The sequence below is a fragment of the Lissotriton helveticus genome, chromosome 8 (genome assembly GCF_964261635.1).
Source record: "Lissotriton helveticus chromosome 8, aLisHel1.1, whole genome shotgun sequence".
Classification (NCBI taxonomy): Eukaryota; Metazoa; Chordata; class Amphibia; order Caudata; family Salamandridae; genus Lissotriton; species Lissotriton helveticus.
Window position 1 is genome coordinate 1,571,246,891 of NC_136069.1, and position 18,359 is coordinate 1,571,265,249.

The window sequence follows — 18,359 nt, forward strand, 5'->3', positions numbered from 1 at the left end:
ACAATATTCACCATAACAACACAATAACAACACTCAGTATCAAATTCATGAACACCACACCAACATAGCATACAAAGCAAAACAAAACATCACAATATAAAACAATCTACATTACAGTTACAATAAATTCCAATAAGACACAACTTCACATAACAGTAACACAAGACATACAGCACATTACCAATAATACAACACACCAAAAATACAACAACAATAACAACACTACAAACTATGACAATGGACATCAAACAAAACTCAGCAATAGTAACACAGCAAATCAATATGATAACAACAAAACAACAATAATGCAACAAAATCTCACAATTGGAAATAAATATTACAACGCAACATAAAAATAAAACATAACATGCGACACAACACAGTCCAGTACAACAGCAAACAACAGATTAACACTGAACCTAAATACAACATAGCTTGTTACTATTAAAAATAACACACCCATGCAAAACAATACCGAAATAACAATACAGCAGTACCTCACACTTTTACAAAGCTACACAGGAACAAACACAACAATGCATTGTGATACGTTAGTCTGATGTGGTAAATTGGATGTATGCTGTGCATTGTTTGTTTGTTGTGCTGTTGTGATGTGTTTATATAACATGATGTTCAGCTGGTGGTTTTTTAGGTCTCGGTGAAGCGAGCGAAGCTCGCTCTCGCCAGAGACCTATAGTTAGCGGCTCAGCTTCCCAGGAGGACAGCACTGGCCGCGCGCGGCGATTTGTTAAGGTCACGCGCACGAGAACGCGCTCGCGGCCAGGTGCTGTCCTCCTCGAAAGCTGCCTCCCTTCCCCGTGCAGGGCGGGCCGCCGCGCTGCCTGCGGCGACCCGGAAGCATTGCCGGCCAAACCGGAAGTAGGTGCTGTCCTGCAGAGCACCGCTTTTCAACTCTCTGCTCCTCATTGCCAGAGACGGCTTTTCAAGCTCCTCGTCGCTAAGTGAGTAGCTGTACTACCTTTTCATTCATTGTAATGCACTTGTTGACTATTTCATTCACTTGTTGCTAATTGTTACTAGTTCTTTTTTTCTTGCCGCCAGTCTTGCAAGTCATTGACTTTCTCACCTCGCACGAGAGAAAATAGCGTGGGATGCGCTGTCCACATAGTTCCCCTTCCTTTCTTAATCTCACTTGGAGCCGTTCCTTTGCTTCCACTCGAATGTGCATTAACTGTACAGTAAGGGAGGTACTGTTGATATCTGTGTATGTATTCCCTGCATTCAGCTGTGAAGCCGAGAGAGAGGCACGTAGGACTGGCTCAGAGGAAAGATACTTCTGCATACAGATACGTCTATGAAGGCATTATTTGCATCATTGCATGCCTCTCTCTTGCCACCACTTTCGATTGACAGGAGAGCGTCGTTTGTAATTCTAGCATCGACGCTAAGAGATCTTACATTGCTCCTGGTCAGATCCAAATAACGCAACATGTTCTGACGTTGGCTGTGCATTCTGGTAAATGTTGTCTTGATGTTCCCTTTAGGAATCTAGGACTACATTTGAAACCGGGACTGACTGAAGTCCTCACACTTGACACTGGGTTGTTCGAGATCTCCGTGTTAGTCTTGACATGTATATAAAGGTCAGTCAGTGTCTTACTGCTACTGAGCACATCGCTAGGTAGACCCTTTTATTGTAGCGTTACATTGACAAAGTGTTAATTCGGAATGTTGAAGGGGACACCCCTTTAGGAAGTTGCAGGTGGCGTTTTCCAACTGGCATGTGGTATTTTTCTAACAGATGAACAATTCTAAAAAAAGAATTACTTGCAGATAATTAGAATCGTGAAGGGCTGGGAGGAATCGCTGCACGGCAGGTTTTGGAGGGAGAGGCAGGAGTGGTAACAGGTAACCTTCCAATCTGCTGAACTAAGTGACACCTGTGTTATTGCGATGTACGTCGTGGCCTTGGCACAGAGAATGCTTGTACAGCCACCCTTCAGTATGCTGACGAAATAATAAAACACACATTTAGTTAGTAATCCCGCCATATTATGAAGCATCGTGTCGGTTTCCCGAGATTTGGATTAAACTTTACGATCCCCACTTTCTCTCTTGGGTATGTCATAAGTCGATCGGAAGGTGACAGCTGGGCTGTGCTGATTTGACAATCCCCGCTGTCCTTCGGTGACATCACAAGGAAAGAGGGCAGCCTGAGGTCACCCTTATAAACAAAACAAGCCTGCGCTGGTGAAACATTCCTCTCGAATCTGCAGTTCATCATACAGAAATCTGATATGTTTGGGATAGGTTGCACCATGCAGTCCGTCCTTCCTCTTTTCCTCATTTCCTCTTTTCCTCTTTCTTCCTTCCTCCCTTCTTCTTCCTTCTTCTCTTTCCTTCCTTCCTTCCTTCCTCCCTCTTCTTCCTTCCTCTTCTTCCTTCCTTCCTTCCTTCTTCCTTCCTCTTCCTCCCTTCCACTACTTCTTCCTCCTTCCACTACTTCTTCCTCCTTCCACTACTTCTTCCTCCCTTCCACTACTTCTTCCTCCCGTCCACTCCTTCCTTCCTTTCTTTCTCCCTCTTCTTCCTTTCTTTCTCCCTCTTCTTCCTTCCTTTCTTCCTCTTCTTCCTTCCTTTCTTTCTTCCTTCCCCTTCTTTCTTTCTTTATTTCTTTCTTACTCTTCTTCCTTTCTTTCTTCCTTTTCTTCCTTCCTTTCTTCCTTCCTCTTCCTCCTTACTTTCCTCTTTCATTCTTCCTTCCTCTTTCATTCTTCCGTCCTCTTTCTTCCGTCCTCTTTCTTCCGTCCTCTTTCTTCCGTCCTCTTTCTTCCGTCCTTTCTTCCTTCTCTTCCTCCTCCCTTCTCTCTGTTGTCCTGGGTCAAAGTTTAGGGATGAGAAATAATCCCCATTCCTCCCAAATGAGTACTGTTGTCCACTACCTGTGACCACTGGCACACACATTCAGCCCTGGTATATTGTGTTTATATGGGGTGGGCTTAGAACGAACTGGACTAAAGAGCAGACCTGGTTGTCACTATATGCTTTAAAAAAGCACTGTTCTAAATATGTAAACATAATTTAGCTGGCAGAGTGCCTTGTCTAGTTGGCAGCATGTGATTTTACCTTTAGCATGTGCTCTGATACAAAACATATGTTTCACAGACAAACGTTTAAGATAAGTGGACGCTCCCGCAGTAACCATGGCGACCGAGCGGCGGGGGCAGCGGGCGGGTCTCTGCACGGGCTGCGGCGCTGGGGGGCACCAGGGACTAAGGTGCGCTCCCCCGGGGCGCTGCCTGAGTGCAAAGACTGAACATCTGGGAACAGGGCTGCCCCTTACTTGGAGCTTCGCTTCCCACACTCCAGATGTTCCCGCGCTCGTCTTGGTGTACAGGCAGTGTGTACACAACCGCTGGACTGGACTGTGCAGTGATGCAGCTCTGACCACTGGTGCCTGGTCATTCTTGTCTGCAGTGGTGACCTTTGTCCCGGCATGTCACACTACTGCCTTCTCGCCTTCCTATTTCTGCATATCAATAATATATCTCGCAACACTGATACATAAATGAGTCTGTAACTTCATATAAATTCGACCTTTTACTCTTTGAATTGCAAGTAATTTCTGGCTTCTAGTGAGTCTTTTGTGTGTTTTCAAGCTTCCTGTATGTCTAGTGTTTTAGAGCTTGTGTGTGCTGTGATTTTTAGTTTCTTGTGTCTCTCTAGTGTTTTCTATGTTCTTGAGTGTTTAGCAAGTGTTTCCTAGATTCGTGTGCAAGGATGACTAGCAAACAAATATATTCACAAGGTTGCTTACTATTCAGCAACATTTGACAGTTTGCAAATCATCTTTATAAAACAATTCAGAGTTTGATAACAAATTAATGCAACACATTGTAATATACAATACCAATAGCTCAAACTTTAATGCTGCGAGACCTATTGCATTGTAAATGCTTGTTGTTTTCTTGTTTTGTGTTTCTGTTTTATCACATTGCGTTGGGGATTCAGTTCTTGTCCTTTTTTTTAAAGAAAGAATAAACCAGTGCCCCGCCTTGTGGAAGGATGTGCCATGAGTTTGTAATCTTCTTTGAGTGCCTAGGGAAATTTAGCATGCCCAATATAAATGTATGTGATTGCTATGGAAAGTTAATATTATGTGTGCTTCTACTCTGTGCGTGTTTTTGAAGGGGTGCACACTGTTCTTTCGATACATGTGCAGTATAATATAATAGATAAGAGAGATAGAAACTCACATTATTGGTCTAATGCTGGTATTTATGATACACTGTCCTTAAAGAATCTGGGTGAAAACTCTATAGAAATAGGCAGGTATGGTAAGAAAAATCTGGAAGTACTTTCAATTACAAATAATATAAGTACGATCAGATGGGACTGCGTGGAGAAACATCCTGAGGCCATGGAACCAGTGAAAAGCATTGTATGCCTGAATGTTGAAGAACTGTTGAAATGTACCAAAGATAGGTTACTTAGGAAGCTGCCTTCCAAGCATGAATCCACTTTTCAGGAAATTAGGGATTTCTTAGCCAAACCATGCAGGGATCAGAAACTGGAACATAGACAGACACAGGCAATATGGTACAATCAGGACTGTAGAAAAGCCAAGGCTGATCTTGTACGGGCAGCAAAATCCAATGTTCACTCAGATCTAGTGAGATGCAGAAGAAATTATAAGAACGTTTTCAGAGTCAACTAGGAAGAGATGGGACGACTCCCTTTGGTACACCCTTCAAAAGGCATCCTTAGCATCCTTTTGGAAACCAGTGGCCTATTGGCTTAATGATAGGGCACCAAAATTGGAGTATACAGTCCAACCTGAGGAATTGGTGACCCATTTGGGGGGGCATTATTCACAAGGTAACTGCAAGTCAGAGGCCCCTCCGGAGAGTGAAGGGTGACCCAGGATGAAGTTGCGGAGGACCTGGTGTTCTCCATAGAAAAACCCGGGTGGCAATTTGCTCTAGTATTGCAGCTAGAGCCCCCGCCCCTGATCGAATCCCAAACGATTTGTTTAAAGAGGATTTAACAGTCTGGGTCCCTTACATCAACATGATTACAAATGCTATTGTAGCAGGTTTGGATTTACCCCTGTCATGGAATATAGCGGAGATTATCCCAATTTTTAAAAAGGGTAATAGAGCTAATCCAGCCAGCTATAGGCCTATAAGCCTAAATGACTCACTGCAGAAAATTGTCTGAAAGCAGGTGTTGTGAAGAGTACAGGAATGAACCTCTGAGCACAATATCCTGAGCGATCTCCAAGCTGGCTTTCGTGCGAATATTAGCATGTTGGATCACGTTTTCTGCTTCCTGTGTAACTATTGGAGGGAGGTTAGCATTAGAGGGACAAACTACATGTTGCATTAATGGACCTACATACTGCATTTGATTTGGTACCACGAGCAAAGCTCTGGAGAGTGTTGTCCGAAATAGGGTTGCCTCACAATTTATTAGAAATCTTAATTCCACTGCACTCCTCAAACACTGCTCAAGTTAGGTGTGGGGATAATAACCAGCTCACTGTCAACTGTGGAGTGAGATAAGGGTGCATACTCGCACCCATGCTAATCTCCATTTTTGTTAATGGCCTGATTGATTATCTAGATATGGATGGACGTGACACCCCAAAGGGGGGATCGAAGAGTACCATCTTTACACTTCGCGAACAATACTCTTTTAGTCTCTAAATCCCCCCTTGGTTTGCAACAATTGCTAAATAATTTTACCAAATTTTGTAATGAGCATGGCTTCGTACTAAATGAGGCAAAAAATAAATATATGATTTTTTCGAAGGGACTATCTAAGCCACCCAAAAGACAAATGTACGTAGGAGATAGCTCCCTCGAGCAAGTTTATGCATTTGATTATTTGGGCATTCACCTAACCTCAAATTTAAGTTGGGCATTACAAATTGAAAAGACCCAATTATCACTAATCCAGCAAACTGCTCACTTAGGCAAGATACACAAAAAACTCAGTGTAAAGTAAAGCAGCCACAGTGTTAGAAATTCATAATACCAAAATACTGGGGGGGAACGCTCTATGGGGCCAAATTGTGGGGTATTGGAAATACAAACTCCTTCACCCTGGTAGAAAACAGGTTCATTCGATCAATGTTAAACCTCCCTATTAGCACTCCTCTGGCCCCCTTGTTTCTAGACCTGGGTCAAAAACGCTATTGCACAAAATTGGCTATAGAAAGTTAATGTTCTGGCACTGCCTGTGGTCGGTAAATAAGCTCACTCCATATAGAGCAGACACGATAGATCTCTTAAAGCGATCCCAGGTTAACTCTATCCCATGTTTTAGTTGTTTGAAGAATCTATTAAAGAGCCTTGGGATGGAGGAATACTGGTCCACCCCAGAAAAACTGGGCCTCATCCCAAAATGTAGGGTCAAAAAGATGTACTGGGATACTATTGTGGATAGGGAAGCGGCCAAACGGGTGGGTACCTTGGCCCAAAATTTTATGAATTTAAAATTTGCCCCTTTTTAGGAGGAAAATATTAATAAAATTGTACCACCGTTTGCATGGAAATTATTTATTCAATACAGTTTCACAACTTTGCCAACTTGAGTGTTCTGTAATAAATGGTGTAGCAATGCTTCCGCAGATGATCAATGTCCTGCATGTAAAGCTTGCTCAGAGTTAATAGTCCATTTGTTGTTTTTCTGCCTATATTACAAAAATCTGCAGGCTATTTGGATTGTGCCATTGTACAGATTGGAAGGACCTGGGCACTACTTGGAGGCTATGAGGATTTTAACTACAGATACACGCAGGGCGGTGGTATTTTGTTTGGCCATATTTTGGCATGCACTATGGATCAAACGCTCTAAATCTATCACATAGCTTCCTTAATGTTTTGCATGTTAAAATCGGGGCTGTTTCTTTTTATTGCCTTTCAACTTTGTACTGCTCTTAACCAATGTTGCATATTGTATTTTGTATATTACTTTTATTGCACTTCACACTTTATAAGATCTTTGTGAAAATAAAGTATTTGATGATGATGGTGGTACCCTAATGTAGGCTCTGGCAAAAATGGAAGTAGACTATGCATATTGTGCACACCCATGCCAGCATGACATTGGTACCTACCTCTGGAATAATGCTCTTCCTGGGATCATGGGGGTAAGTATTGGCATAAAGATGACAATGCTTGAAAGAATATGGGCATCCATGCCATGCTCATGCCCACCACAACTTCATTGCGGGTCAGGGTAATTTGGTAGTAATTCTTGACATACTGCTGATATTTATAGAATGGTGTTCCCACTCCGGTGTAATGCTTACATAATGGCATTGGTTCTTTATTTACTGTCTGCAATGGTGGCACAAAGATGCTTGGCCATGGTGGAATGCATGCACTGGCATAATATTAGTAATCTTTAAATTTTAAAAACATTATCATTTCTGATGACGCGTCGTCTACTTCTGAAACTCACGAACCCATCTGTGCCCGTCCAAGTCCTCACTCCTCCTTTCATGCATTCACTTATTCATCCATCTATGCTCTCACTTATGAAACCATTCATCTATGCATGACCCACTGAAAAATCTGTCATTGCACTCACCCATCCAAACATTTGTTCATTCTCACAATCACACACTCATCCATACACACTTACCAATAAAGTACTGTTACGTAGAAAATACTAATAACTACTGGCTTTCTCAATGATTGTTAAAATGTAACTTACCACAAATGCAACACAAATGTGAAATCTTCAACAAGAGTAGAATTTGGATACTTGTCAAAACTTCTTAGAGTTTCAATAATATGCATAATATGTACTTTTTTCTCAATCAGGGTTATATTTCTTGAACCTTGTACTTGAAAGATGAAGAACATATCTTATTCTTTTGTATTGCTTATGCGAAGCAGCACAAGTGTTGGATCATCCCTCTATGCCATCTCCTCCACTTAGAGAACCGACATTTAGCTTTAAGAATCTATAAATCAGACGCTAGGCCCAGTGTTGTATAGTCAGTTTCCAGCCTTTTTATGCTCCATGTGGTATATTAGACAACATGTTGTCGGGGCAAGAGTCTTTTAGAGCTGTGACCTGTACAATACTGAAACTATATTGGTTACACTTTTACTACCTTTTGCACCGTGCTCTTTAACACACTAGCAAAACCTGGTGATATGAGGGAAACCCAAATTCAGATTATAACTTGAGTTGCCTGGATAGCAAGGGCCCGCTGAGAGCTTATTTTAGGCTATTGTTAGAGGCTGCCCATCTGTGAAGCCAGTAGGATGAGGGGGGTATCTCTGTACGTTTCCTTTTATTGACTGCAAACTTTACGATCATAACTATGTTTTTATGCAGCGTTTTTATAATTTTATTGTTCTTACACTTTGCCTAGGAATGTTGGCTGCTGAACGTTTCTATTATTCCCGAGAATTGTATGTTCTAATCATGTATTTATTTTATTATTTAGTCGATTTATTCTTTCCTTTTAATGTGCTGTGGTATTGTGTACTTTTATGGCTCTTTTGGGCCGAAATAAAGATGAGGATGAATGATAAATTGCACAACTGTTTCACTAGGGACATTATTTCAGTAACCAGGTTGCTTAAGGCGACAAAGGTTTTTCTTTTAATGTTTACATATAATCTTGTCTCCATGCTGTTACCTCTTGCATTAGTATTGATTGCAATTTTTGTTTCAATTTATGTAAGTTACAACTTTTAAACATAGTACAATTAACATATCTCCGAAAAGCACCTTTTTTGAAGGAGAACTGATTCTTCAAAAGGAGTAAGAGTTTAATTAGCATCCTGAAAATGTACAACTGTTACATTTAGAAATAATGGGCATATTTACAAGAAAATGGCGCAACGTGGTGCTGCGCAGAGCGGCGCTGCGCAGAGCGGCGTCATTTTGTAAGTACAGGAATGTGCCGTATTTACAACTATACGGTGCATTCCTGTACTCACCCCTGCGCAAAAAAAGCAGCTGGCGCCAGCGCTGAGACCCTTGCACCATGGTGCAAGGGTGCCTGCATTGCAGGGAGGATTGTTGTTGTGCAGAACGGGACACCTTCCTGCACAAAAGCAATCATCAATGACGTTTTGTTCCTTCTATGTGTGCTGCTCAATGCAGCACACATAGAAAGAGCAAAAAAAGAAAGAGCATAAAACGAGGCGAAATAAGAGTATTTCTCCTGGTAGTACCATTCTTAAGCTACCTCGGTGAGGCATACGTTTTTGGCGATGCCTCAGTTTTACAGATCCTTGTAAATCTGGAGCAGTGTCAAAAAGCAATGGGTGTTGCGTGGAAACGTCCACAGCAACACCCATTGCACGTCCCTTTGCCGCAGAAAACTGCGTTAAGGAGGACCATATTTACAATTCGGCGTTAAGCCACGCAAAGTGGCTTAGTGCTGCTTTGTAAATATGGAGCAGGGCACATCGCCACTGGAGCGTCGCAAAAAGTGACGCTGCGGTGGCGCAATGCCCTTGTAAATATGCACCAATGTTGCTAATCTGATGCTTGTAGCTCTAATGGTTCTCAGGTGATAGTCAATATAGGCTTTTAGAAAGAGTCCTGGTTGCGTATTCCATGGACCAATTCTCCTAGTGCATAACAGTTCCATTCTTTGTACCACCTCGGTTCTCATGGGCATAGGGGTCTATCGGCCAATAATGACCCCAGGTCAGTGGTTCACACTCCAGTCCTGGAGTACCTTCTGGAGGCTCCCACCTCAAGCATCAAGTAGATCATTGGTTTCCAGGGATCTTTGTCTATGATTTTAGGACCTGGAAGTGCATGAGTTGGTGTTCTGGTGAATCCTGATTTAAGGAGCTACTCAAACACAGGCAACTATTTAACATGCAGGGGGGAAGTTAAGCACACAAAGGCAAAACATAGGTGGGTTAGCATCACTGAAACAAACAGCTGAAGTAGTTCACCCTTATAAATCAGATACATCTTCTAACAGTTGAGTAATGCATTGGTATTTTATGATACTGAATCTCGGTGAATGATCATAGCTAGTTTATTGTCTACTATAACTCTCTGAATCTCTTTGTACTTACCATGCCCATAACTCCTCTGTAGCATTAATGCAATAATGTGTAGGCCCTGGACAGTGGGTCCAGATTTTAGCATCCAGCAAAGTAAAGCACTCCTGTGCCAGTATTCCTTCACACTAATTATCACTTCTGTTTTTTGTATGTTTAGGTCCTGACATGTTCTGCATTTTTCACGGAAAGAGATATGGACCAGGAGAGAGCTGGCATCCTTACTTAGAACCTCAAGGTCTTATGTATTGCATCCGATGCACCTGCTCTGAGGTAGGTGGCCTTAAGATACATCATTTGTTCAAAAGCCACCACCTGGATGGTTGTCAGTTTCTTAAACCCTAGCAAATCATGGCAAGTACAGTTCCTGAGTTCTCGTTTTCAGAGTGCGCTTGAGGCATGCAGTTGAGTTGATTTGCATTGATTAAGTAGATTGTGTACCCCCAATAGCAAGAATCCAGACTCCATTAAGATGGGAAGGCAATCGTCGAGATTCCAAATATTGAAGGCCTGGATTCTGTTGATGTAATGACCCACAAGCAATATCACATCTGCATGATTTTTTGATGCAGGTGGTTCCTTGAGCTACTTGGTCTAGTTTCAGGTGACGGAGTGATGTGTCCAGTGGCAAGGTGTTGGGTAAGGTTGACTGGCAATGGTAGCTCCATGCACAGCATCGTGAATGATCTATGGCTATCTGCTCCTCTGAAGATGCAACATGTACAAGTGCAGAGGGATTCTTCAAATGCTGTTATACTTTCAGTACCTGGGAAGTTGTTTTGATGACTCTTCATGTCTTGGCCTGCAGTAGTCAATAGCACGATTGCAGAAGGAGTTCATATTGCAAGGTACATTTTTGTAGCATTACATAGTGCTTATCAGCTTTAAGTGGGGCGCTGAAGTACTTGCTACATGGGCTGTACACAACACAGATTGGGTGTATGGTTGGAAGGGTGTTATCTTTGTTTCTGATCCTATGTGGAAAGTATTTATATCTCATTGCTGAGTTCCAATGAGGTGCAATAGTGTCTTAGAAGACACAGAGCTTAGCAGTGTAGGTGAAGCAGTGCAAGAATGGGCATACTGTTTATGGTTCCCAGTACCCTGCAGCTATGATCAGCCCTATATGTGCAGTGGTTAGATATAGGAGCTGCTGCATTTTTCATGTCCACAGTCCAACCTGAGCCTATTTGCCCTCTCAGAAGTACCACAGAATTATGGTTTTCAAGTCATCAGTGGTTCCACACACAGACAGATGTGAAAAGGCTAATTTTCAAAACCTTTTGACTTGAGCAGGCGGTGTCTAAAACAAAGAAAAGCAACAGATGCAGGTCATTTGTCTTCGAGCCAGCAGGTTCCATAGATGTGACCATCTGGGCCACAGTTAACACAACACTGCATGATCATCATTATAGTCCAGAAGTAGGAGACCTCTTTGCCAACCACATACCCACCAATAACATGAGAAACATCCAAACACTTAAAGTGTTTTTATAAACCCAACCAGCTTATTGCACCTTGTCATTCCTACAAAGTGGTCTTTCTGTTCTATAACCCAGAGGTGTCCCACATAAGTCCAGGACAGCCAGATCCATTCTAGGTTTACTTCATACTGTCATAAGTTAATTCTACTTACACTAAGTGTAAACAGAAGTGATTACAAAGCCAGTTGTTATTCTGAATAACTGACATGGATGCTGCCCTCCAAACTGCATTTCAGAACTGTTTTAGAATATTTCCACGTGGATGCAGGACAGTCACTATAAGTTAAACACTGCTGCATGCCTACTTGTGGAACTACTAGTCCTATCCGAATCTACTTTTGGTGGCCCTCCTCAGACCTGTCAACTTAGAAAACGTTTTCACTGTGTGAGGAGGGGACGTGGCTTTAAAGGTGGGGTGGCGTGGGGGAAAAGTGGCAAGCACTGCCTGAGGCACTTAAATTCACTGTTTTGTGTATTTAAAATGTGATGTTTTAACTGACATTTCCACCTAACTATGAATTCACTTTCACCTTTTTTTGTTTTGTGTGTGTTAGTTGGCCCCCAGGGCCCCTCAGGACTCAAGGGGACTAAGGGCCAGATGTAGGTAAATCTCATTTACCGATTCATAAATACCGAATTTTACCGATTCGGTATTTATGAATCTGTAAATGAGATGTAGGTAAAAATTCAGTATTTTGTACCGAATCGGTAAGATTCGGTATTTACCGATTCGGTAAATACCGAATCGGTATTTGCTATTGTCAGTCAGTCAGTTAAAATACTTTATTTCGATAATTCAATATCATAAAAAGACGGTGATACATACTATACAATCAAATACACTTTAAAAACAATTATAATTCATATATTTAAAAATATCCCACAAATTTCATAAATATTATAAAAATCATTTTACTGTAAATTTAGCTGCCATATTACATTTCTCGATAATAAAAAGAAAAATATATACAATACTGAAAATCCAATTTTATGAAAATACAATCAATTACAATTTCTCAATCTCTTGTTCCTAACCCTAACAGCACCCACCAAATAACTGGCAACATGAAAAATAACCCTAGGGCTGTTTAGTAGTTGAAGCCCATAGGATTCAATAGCAAATACCGATTCGGTATTTACCGAATCGGTAAAAATACCGAATTGCTAAGTGGGACAAGGTGTCACTTTGACACCCTGTTGCACCCCTGTAACTGGCGTTTGCGCCATGTGGCACACATACATGCCCTTAGGGCATGTCTGTGTGCCACATGGCACAGGTGTACATGCACAGATGTGCATGTACACAAGAATTCGTAATTTACCATGCTATTGTATTGCATGGTAAATACCGAATTCTAAAGGCCCTGTAGCACTGTTAGAAGTGCTACCTACATCCCAAAATACTTTTTCGGTATTTTTACCGAATGGTAAATTTACCGAATCTGTAAAATTTACAGAATCGGTAAATTTACCGATTCTGTAATTTTACCGATTCGGTAAAATTACCGAAAATGTACGTTTTTTTGGCCCCTACATCTCCATAGCCCTTTACCGGTCGGAAACGGCCGAAAATCGGTATTTTCGGCCATTTCCGACCGGTAAAGGGCTACCTACATCTGGCCCTTAAGTCCCTAACTTAAAACGCGCCACAGGGCGCGTTTGCACACTTGTAACATCAGGCCACACCCACTCCCTGCACCACTGCGCAAACGCACCCCCTGGTGCATTGTAAATTGGGGGATTAAGTCCCCTTGAGTCCTGAGGGTCCCTGGGGGCTTACCTCCAGTAAGCACCACAGAGCTGCGTTGCAGAGTGGTGTAAAAAGGGGCATGGCCTGGGCCACCTCTCTGCAACACAGTACAGTGGTGCTTACTGGAGGTAAGTGGTGGGCTAGTTGGCCCCCAGGGACCCTCAGGAATGAAGAGGAATTAATTCCCCAACTTAATGCGCGCCACAGGATGTGTTTGCACACATGTCACCTTATGCCCCGCCTCCTCCGTTCACCACTGTGCAAACTCCCCCGTGGCGCGTTTTAAGTTGGGGGATTAAGTCCCCTTGAATCCTGAGGGTCCCTGGGGTCCAACTAGACCACCAGGTACCTCCAGTAAGCGCCACAGAGCTGCGTGGCAGAGAGGTGTAAAAAAGGACGTGGCCTGGACCACCTCTGTGCAACGTAGCACTGTGGCGCTTACTGGAGGTACCTGGTGGGCTAGTTGGCCCCCAGGACCCCCAGTATTGAAGGGGAATTAATTCCCCAATTTAAAACGCGCCACAGGGAGCGTTTGCGGAGTGTTTCTGGGAGGTGGCCCCCCTTCTTTCCCCTTTTTTTGGCCCCTAGGTACCCCAACCCCCAGGGCCTGATCTCTTTTCAAAAAATAAAAAATAAATGAATGGGAAGGGGGCCCCGTAGGCCCCCCTCCTGTGGCCAAATCAAGCATGGTCAAATATTGTTTTTTATAGGAAGGGGGGCTGCATGGCCCCCCTCCTAAGGCCTCTATTGGCCCCGGGGACCCCATCCCTCAGGGCCTGCCTTTATTTTTTATTTTTTTGAGGGGGAGGTGGAGGGGGCGGGAGTCTGCGTGGACCCCCTCCCGGGCCACTTCTGGCACCGGGGACCGCATCCCCCGAGGTCTGGCCATCCTTTTTTTTTATTTGGAGGGGGCTGCGTGGCCCCCCTCCTAAGGTCATTTATGGCTCCGGGGACCCCATCCCCCGGGCCAACCTTTGCTTTTAAAAAAAATAAAAAATTATAGAATGGGGGAGGGAGGCCGCGTGGCCCCCCTCCCGGACACTTCTTGCCCCGGGGACTCCATCCCCCGGGCCTGGCCTCTCGTTGGGGACCTTTGGGAGAGCCCCAATGCCCCCACGGTCCCTGCCGGCTCCCCGTGTCCTGCGGGAGCCGGCATTGCTTTTTCACATGGGGAGCTGCTGACAAGCAGCTCCCATTCTGGAAAAGCAATCTGGTTTGGATTTTGGAAGAGAGAGCAGGTTTCCTGCTCTCTCTTCTAAAATCCAAACCAGTGTTTGCTATGACAGGGTGGGAGCCACGAGGCTCCCGCCCTGTCATAGAAAACAGCAGTGTCCCAGGGGTGGGCACCCCGGGACTCTGCAGCACCCGGCCCTGGGGGGTGGCGGTCCCCAGGGCCATCACAGGCTCCAGGAGGGGGGCCGCGCGGCCCCCCTCCCAATGTGTACACAGCACGGGGAGGTGGTGGTCCGCGGGGCTTGGGAGTACTTAACGCACTTCCAAATTTACATATTAATGCCCCGGGGAGGTGGCAGTCCCCGGGCGTGTGAGGGGGCTTGAGCCACCCCACACAGGTATTTTTTTTTAAAAAAAGAAGTCCCGGGTTGGCGGTCCCCAGGGCAGCGGGGGGCTGCGTGACCCCTGTACAATAATTAATGAAAGCCCCGGCGGTGACAGTCCCCAGGGCTGCGGGGGGGGGCTCTGTGCCCCCAGCAAATATTTAGAGAAAGCCCCGGGGGCTGGCGGTCCCCCTGGGCCGCCGCAAATATTTTTTGACATGCCCTCGGGACTTGGCCCACCCGGGGACTAAGTAAGAACGAAGGTCTGGAGCCCACTCTTCGTTTTTTTTATTTTCGCGGCCGGATCCACGGATCTTCCGCGCATCCCGCCGATTTAAAAAAAAAAAAAGCTTTTTTGGGCCCTGGGGGTCCTTGTGGGTGGGACCCCCTAAGCAGGCCTAGGGGTTCAGGGTGTTTCTACACTGCCGCCTTTTCTTGTTTTGCACGTTTGTTTTTCTCTTTTCTTGTGCCTCAGTTCTACCGAGGCATATGATGGCTGCAAACACTTCCTGGTTTGAAGTGTTGTCAGCCAATTAGAATTCATCTTGTGGTCGGCAGGGTGCGCGAATCCACCGCGCCTCTATATATCGAAACTTTTATTTTTTGATTTTCTCAGTTACTACTGAACGGATGTACACCATTTAAAAAAAGAGTGCTTTCTGAACCAAGCACTATATTTTTGCCAAATTTGGTGTAATTCCGTTCAGAAGTTCGAGCTGTAGCCATGTCTAAAGTTTCCAAGGGAAATGCATTTTTCTACCTCTATATTTTTATTTTCTCAGGAACTACTGAATGGATTTACACCCTTTAACAAAAAGAGTTCCTTCTGAAACAAGGACTACCTTATTGCCAAATTTGGTGTAATTCCGTTCTAAAGTTTCCTATAGGAATTAACATGGAGAAAACATGTTTTGGGACCCCCTTTTTTCTCGGCCCCCGCTTGCCGAATCACCCTGAAACTTTCAGGATAGGAACAGACCGGCCCCACTAGTTTTGAAAATTTCGTGAAGATTCGCCAACCGGCGTCAACGTTATTGGGAAAAGAAGAAACGCTTTCTGAATAGAAACAAGGTTCTAACTATAACTACCTACTGGCGACCGCCATCAAGTGGGGCCTAAAAAACAGGAGTGTCCCAAACACAAATCCCGATTCATTTTCCATAGACTTCTTTAGACAAGCCTACAGCAAAAGCTGAGGAATGGGATTGCAACAAATTTGTCAGGAAACTGGATCTTGGTTCACAGATTGCAGATTGTGCTTTTTGTGATTTGGCGTAAATCTGTTTGCTAGTTTGAAAATATGTATGGTAAAAAATGATTGTATATTTTGACAGTTGGGTCCACGAGAGTCTCAGAGACTCGCTGGAGCACCAATTTAAAACTAGAGCAAGCACTCTGATTGGCTGCCTGCAACATGAGAAAAATGTTGCTTCCAGACATTGCAGGACTCAGGGACTTACAGCCAGATTCATGAAAGGGCCGTTTTGCGAGTCTTTAATAGCGATTCATAAGGAATCGCTATTAAGGACTTGCAAAACGGGATTCATGTAGGAATTGCTAAATAAATTGCGATTCCTACACAATCCTTATTTGCGATTAGCAAATTGCTAATCGCAAATAAGGAATAACTCCCCATTCATTCCTATGGGCCTAAAGGCCCATAGGAATGAATGGGGAGTTATTCCTTATTTGCGATTCCTATGGGCCTAAAGGCCCATAGGAATGATTGGGGAGTTATTCCTTATTTGCGATTAGCAATTTGCTAATCGCCAATAAGGATGCGATTTCAAGGGTGCAGGGGTGTCCAAAGGACACCCTGTTGCACCCCTGAAATGTGAATTTACACTAATGTTGTGCACACACATGTCCAAAGGACATGTGTGTGTGTAACACGCACCTTAGAAAAATGCATTTAAATGCATTTTTCTAAGTTTTCGCTATTTACCACGAGGTTTGACTTTGTGGTAAATAGCGGTCCTAAATTGCGAATTCGCAATTTTAAAATGTTTCATGAATAGCATTTAAGGAATCTCTAATAGAGATTCCTTAAATGCTAATCCTCGCAAATTCGCGAATTCCTTATTAGCGATTTTTGCATTTGGGATGATGAATCCCAAATGCAAAAATTGCACTCGCAAAGGGCCAGATTCTCAGAGCGCATTTCGCTTGATGAATCTGGCTGATAGTCCCCTGTCCTGAAGATCTAAAAAACATATATATGAGGGTAGATTTGAGATACCTGTCCCCCTGGGCCCCATGAAGGGGGACCCAATGGAACCCCTCTTGGGCCAACAAAACTGCAAAAAATGCTGCAATCCCGCAAGACTCTCTCATGATCCCCCCAAAAAATGGCTGGCGGGCGGACCACACTTAATTACTTATGCCCCGGACAGCCTACCCTCGGAACTGATTTCATAAAGGGGCCTGCAACCAATTCTCTGAAGCTCAAGGCCTTTGGCTGGGCATTAAGTGGGGTTGCATTTTCATATGGTAATTAAGTATTACTTTGCGTTTTAAAAAAACACCCAAGAAATTCACTGAAAAAAACGAAAGGTTAACATAACATTATAGTTAACGATAATAAGATCTGTTTTTTTTTAAACCTTAAAAATTCACTGAAAGGTGTGGCGCAGAGGAGGCAGACTTTCTGCACCTGGCGGGGGCGTACCCTGAGAGGCGGCAGTTTTGGGCGCTGGTGGTGGAGAAGCTGCGAAGGAGCACGGGTCTCTCCTTACCAGACGAACCAATCCAATGTTTGCTAGCCCATGTACCCAAATCTAAAAATAATAAATTGCATTTAAACTGCTGCAGCTTGTGATGGTCCTGTCCAGACGTAGAATAGCTATAAATTGGATAGCGTAAAGAAGCCTGGATGTAGCCGCATGGATACGAGATGTCAGAGAGTGGGCCCAAGCTCACAAGGATGATAATCTACAGGCTGACCTCATGGAGTGGCGAGAACTGTATGCCTTGGCACTCAACTCAGGGGTGGAGTAGGGCAACCAGAGTGACACTGCATCTAGTGGGAACGGCTCAGTTGAGGGGGAAGACAGGGGTGGGGAGGATTCAAGGGGACAACTGCAATGATGGCCCCCAGTGTTTGCAGTGAACCATGATGACGCCTAAAATGTATTTCTCATTGTCAAGTATACCACAGCTTTAATTTGGGATAGTGCCATGGGCACTTTAGGGGTTATGCAGAAGATACTGATGAACTAATGTATGCTGTAATGTTGGTTGCTTAAACAATTAAAAATGAAAAACTAAAGTAAAAGAAAAATCTTTGAAAAAACCAAAGGTTTTATATAATTTTTAGGTATTATAATAAGGTTGTTGTACACGACTCTTCTTAGGGGTATTTCCCTAAAATTCTGGTTTTTGCCAACTCTCTTTTCCGGACCTTAGGAGTCTGGGCACTTTCCCACAGTACTGCAGCGGGAAGGTGCACGTTCCCTTCCTGCACATGTCAGGATAGGGTGCTTACCTGGTTGAGTTAGTTGTCATACCTGTGAGTGCCATATAAAAAGGTACACCACATACCCAGGGCTGGTGC

General features: G+C 43.8%; 1 protein-coding gene across 1 annotated transcript in view; it reads left to right on the forward strand.

The window, feature by feature from the left end:
- CHRDL2 (chordin like 2) overlaps positions 1 to 18,359 on the forward strand; it is a 632,837-nt gene that overhangs the window by 138,507 nt on the left and 475,971 nt on the right. Inside the window, exon 2 of the mRNA XM_078656250.1 lies at positions 10,177 to 10,289. Within this exon, the coding sequence (XP_078512376.1) occupies positions 10,177 to 10,289 (113 nt within the window). The remainder of the gene's footprint in view (positions 1 to 10,176; positions 10,290 to 18,359) is intronic.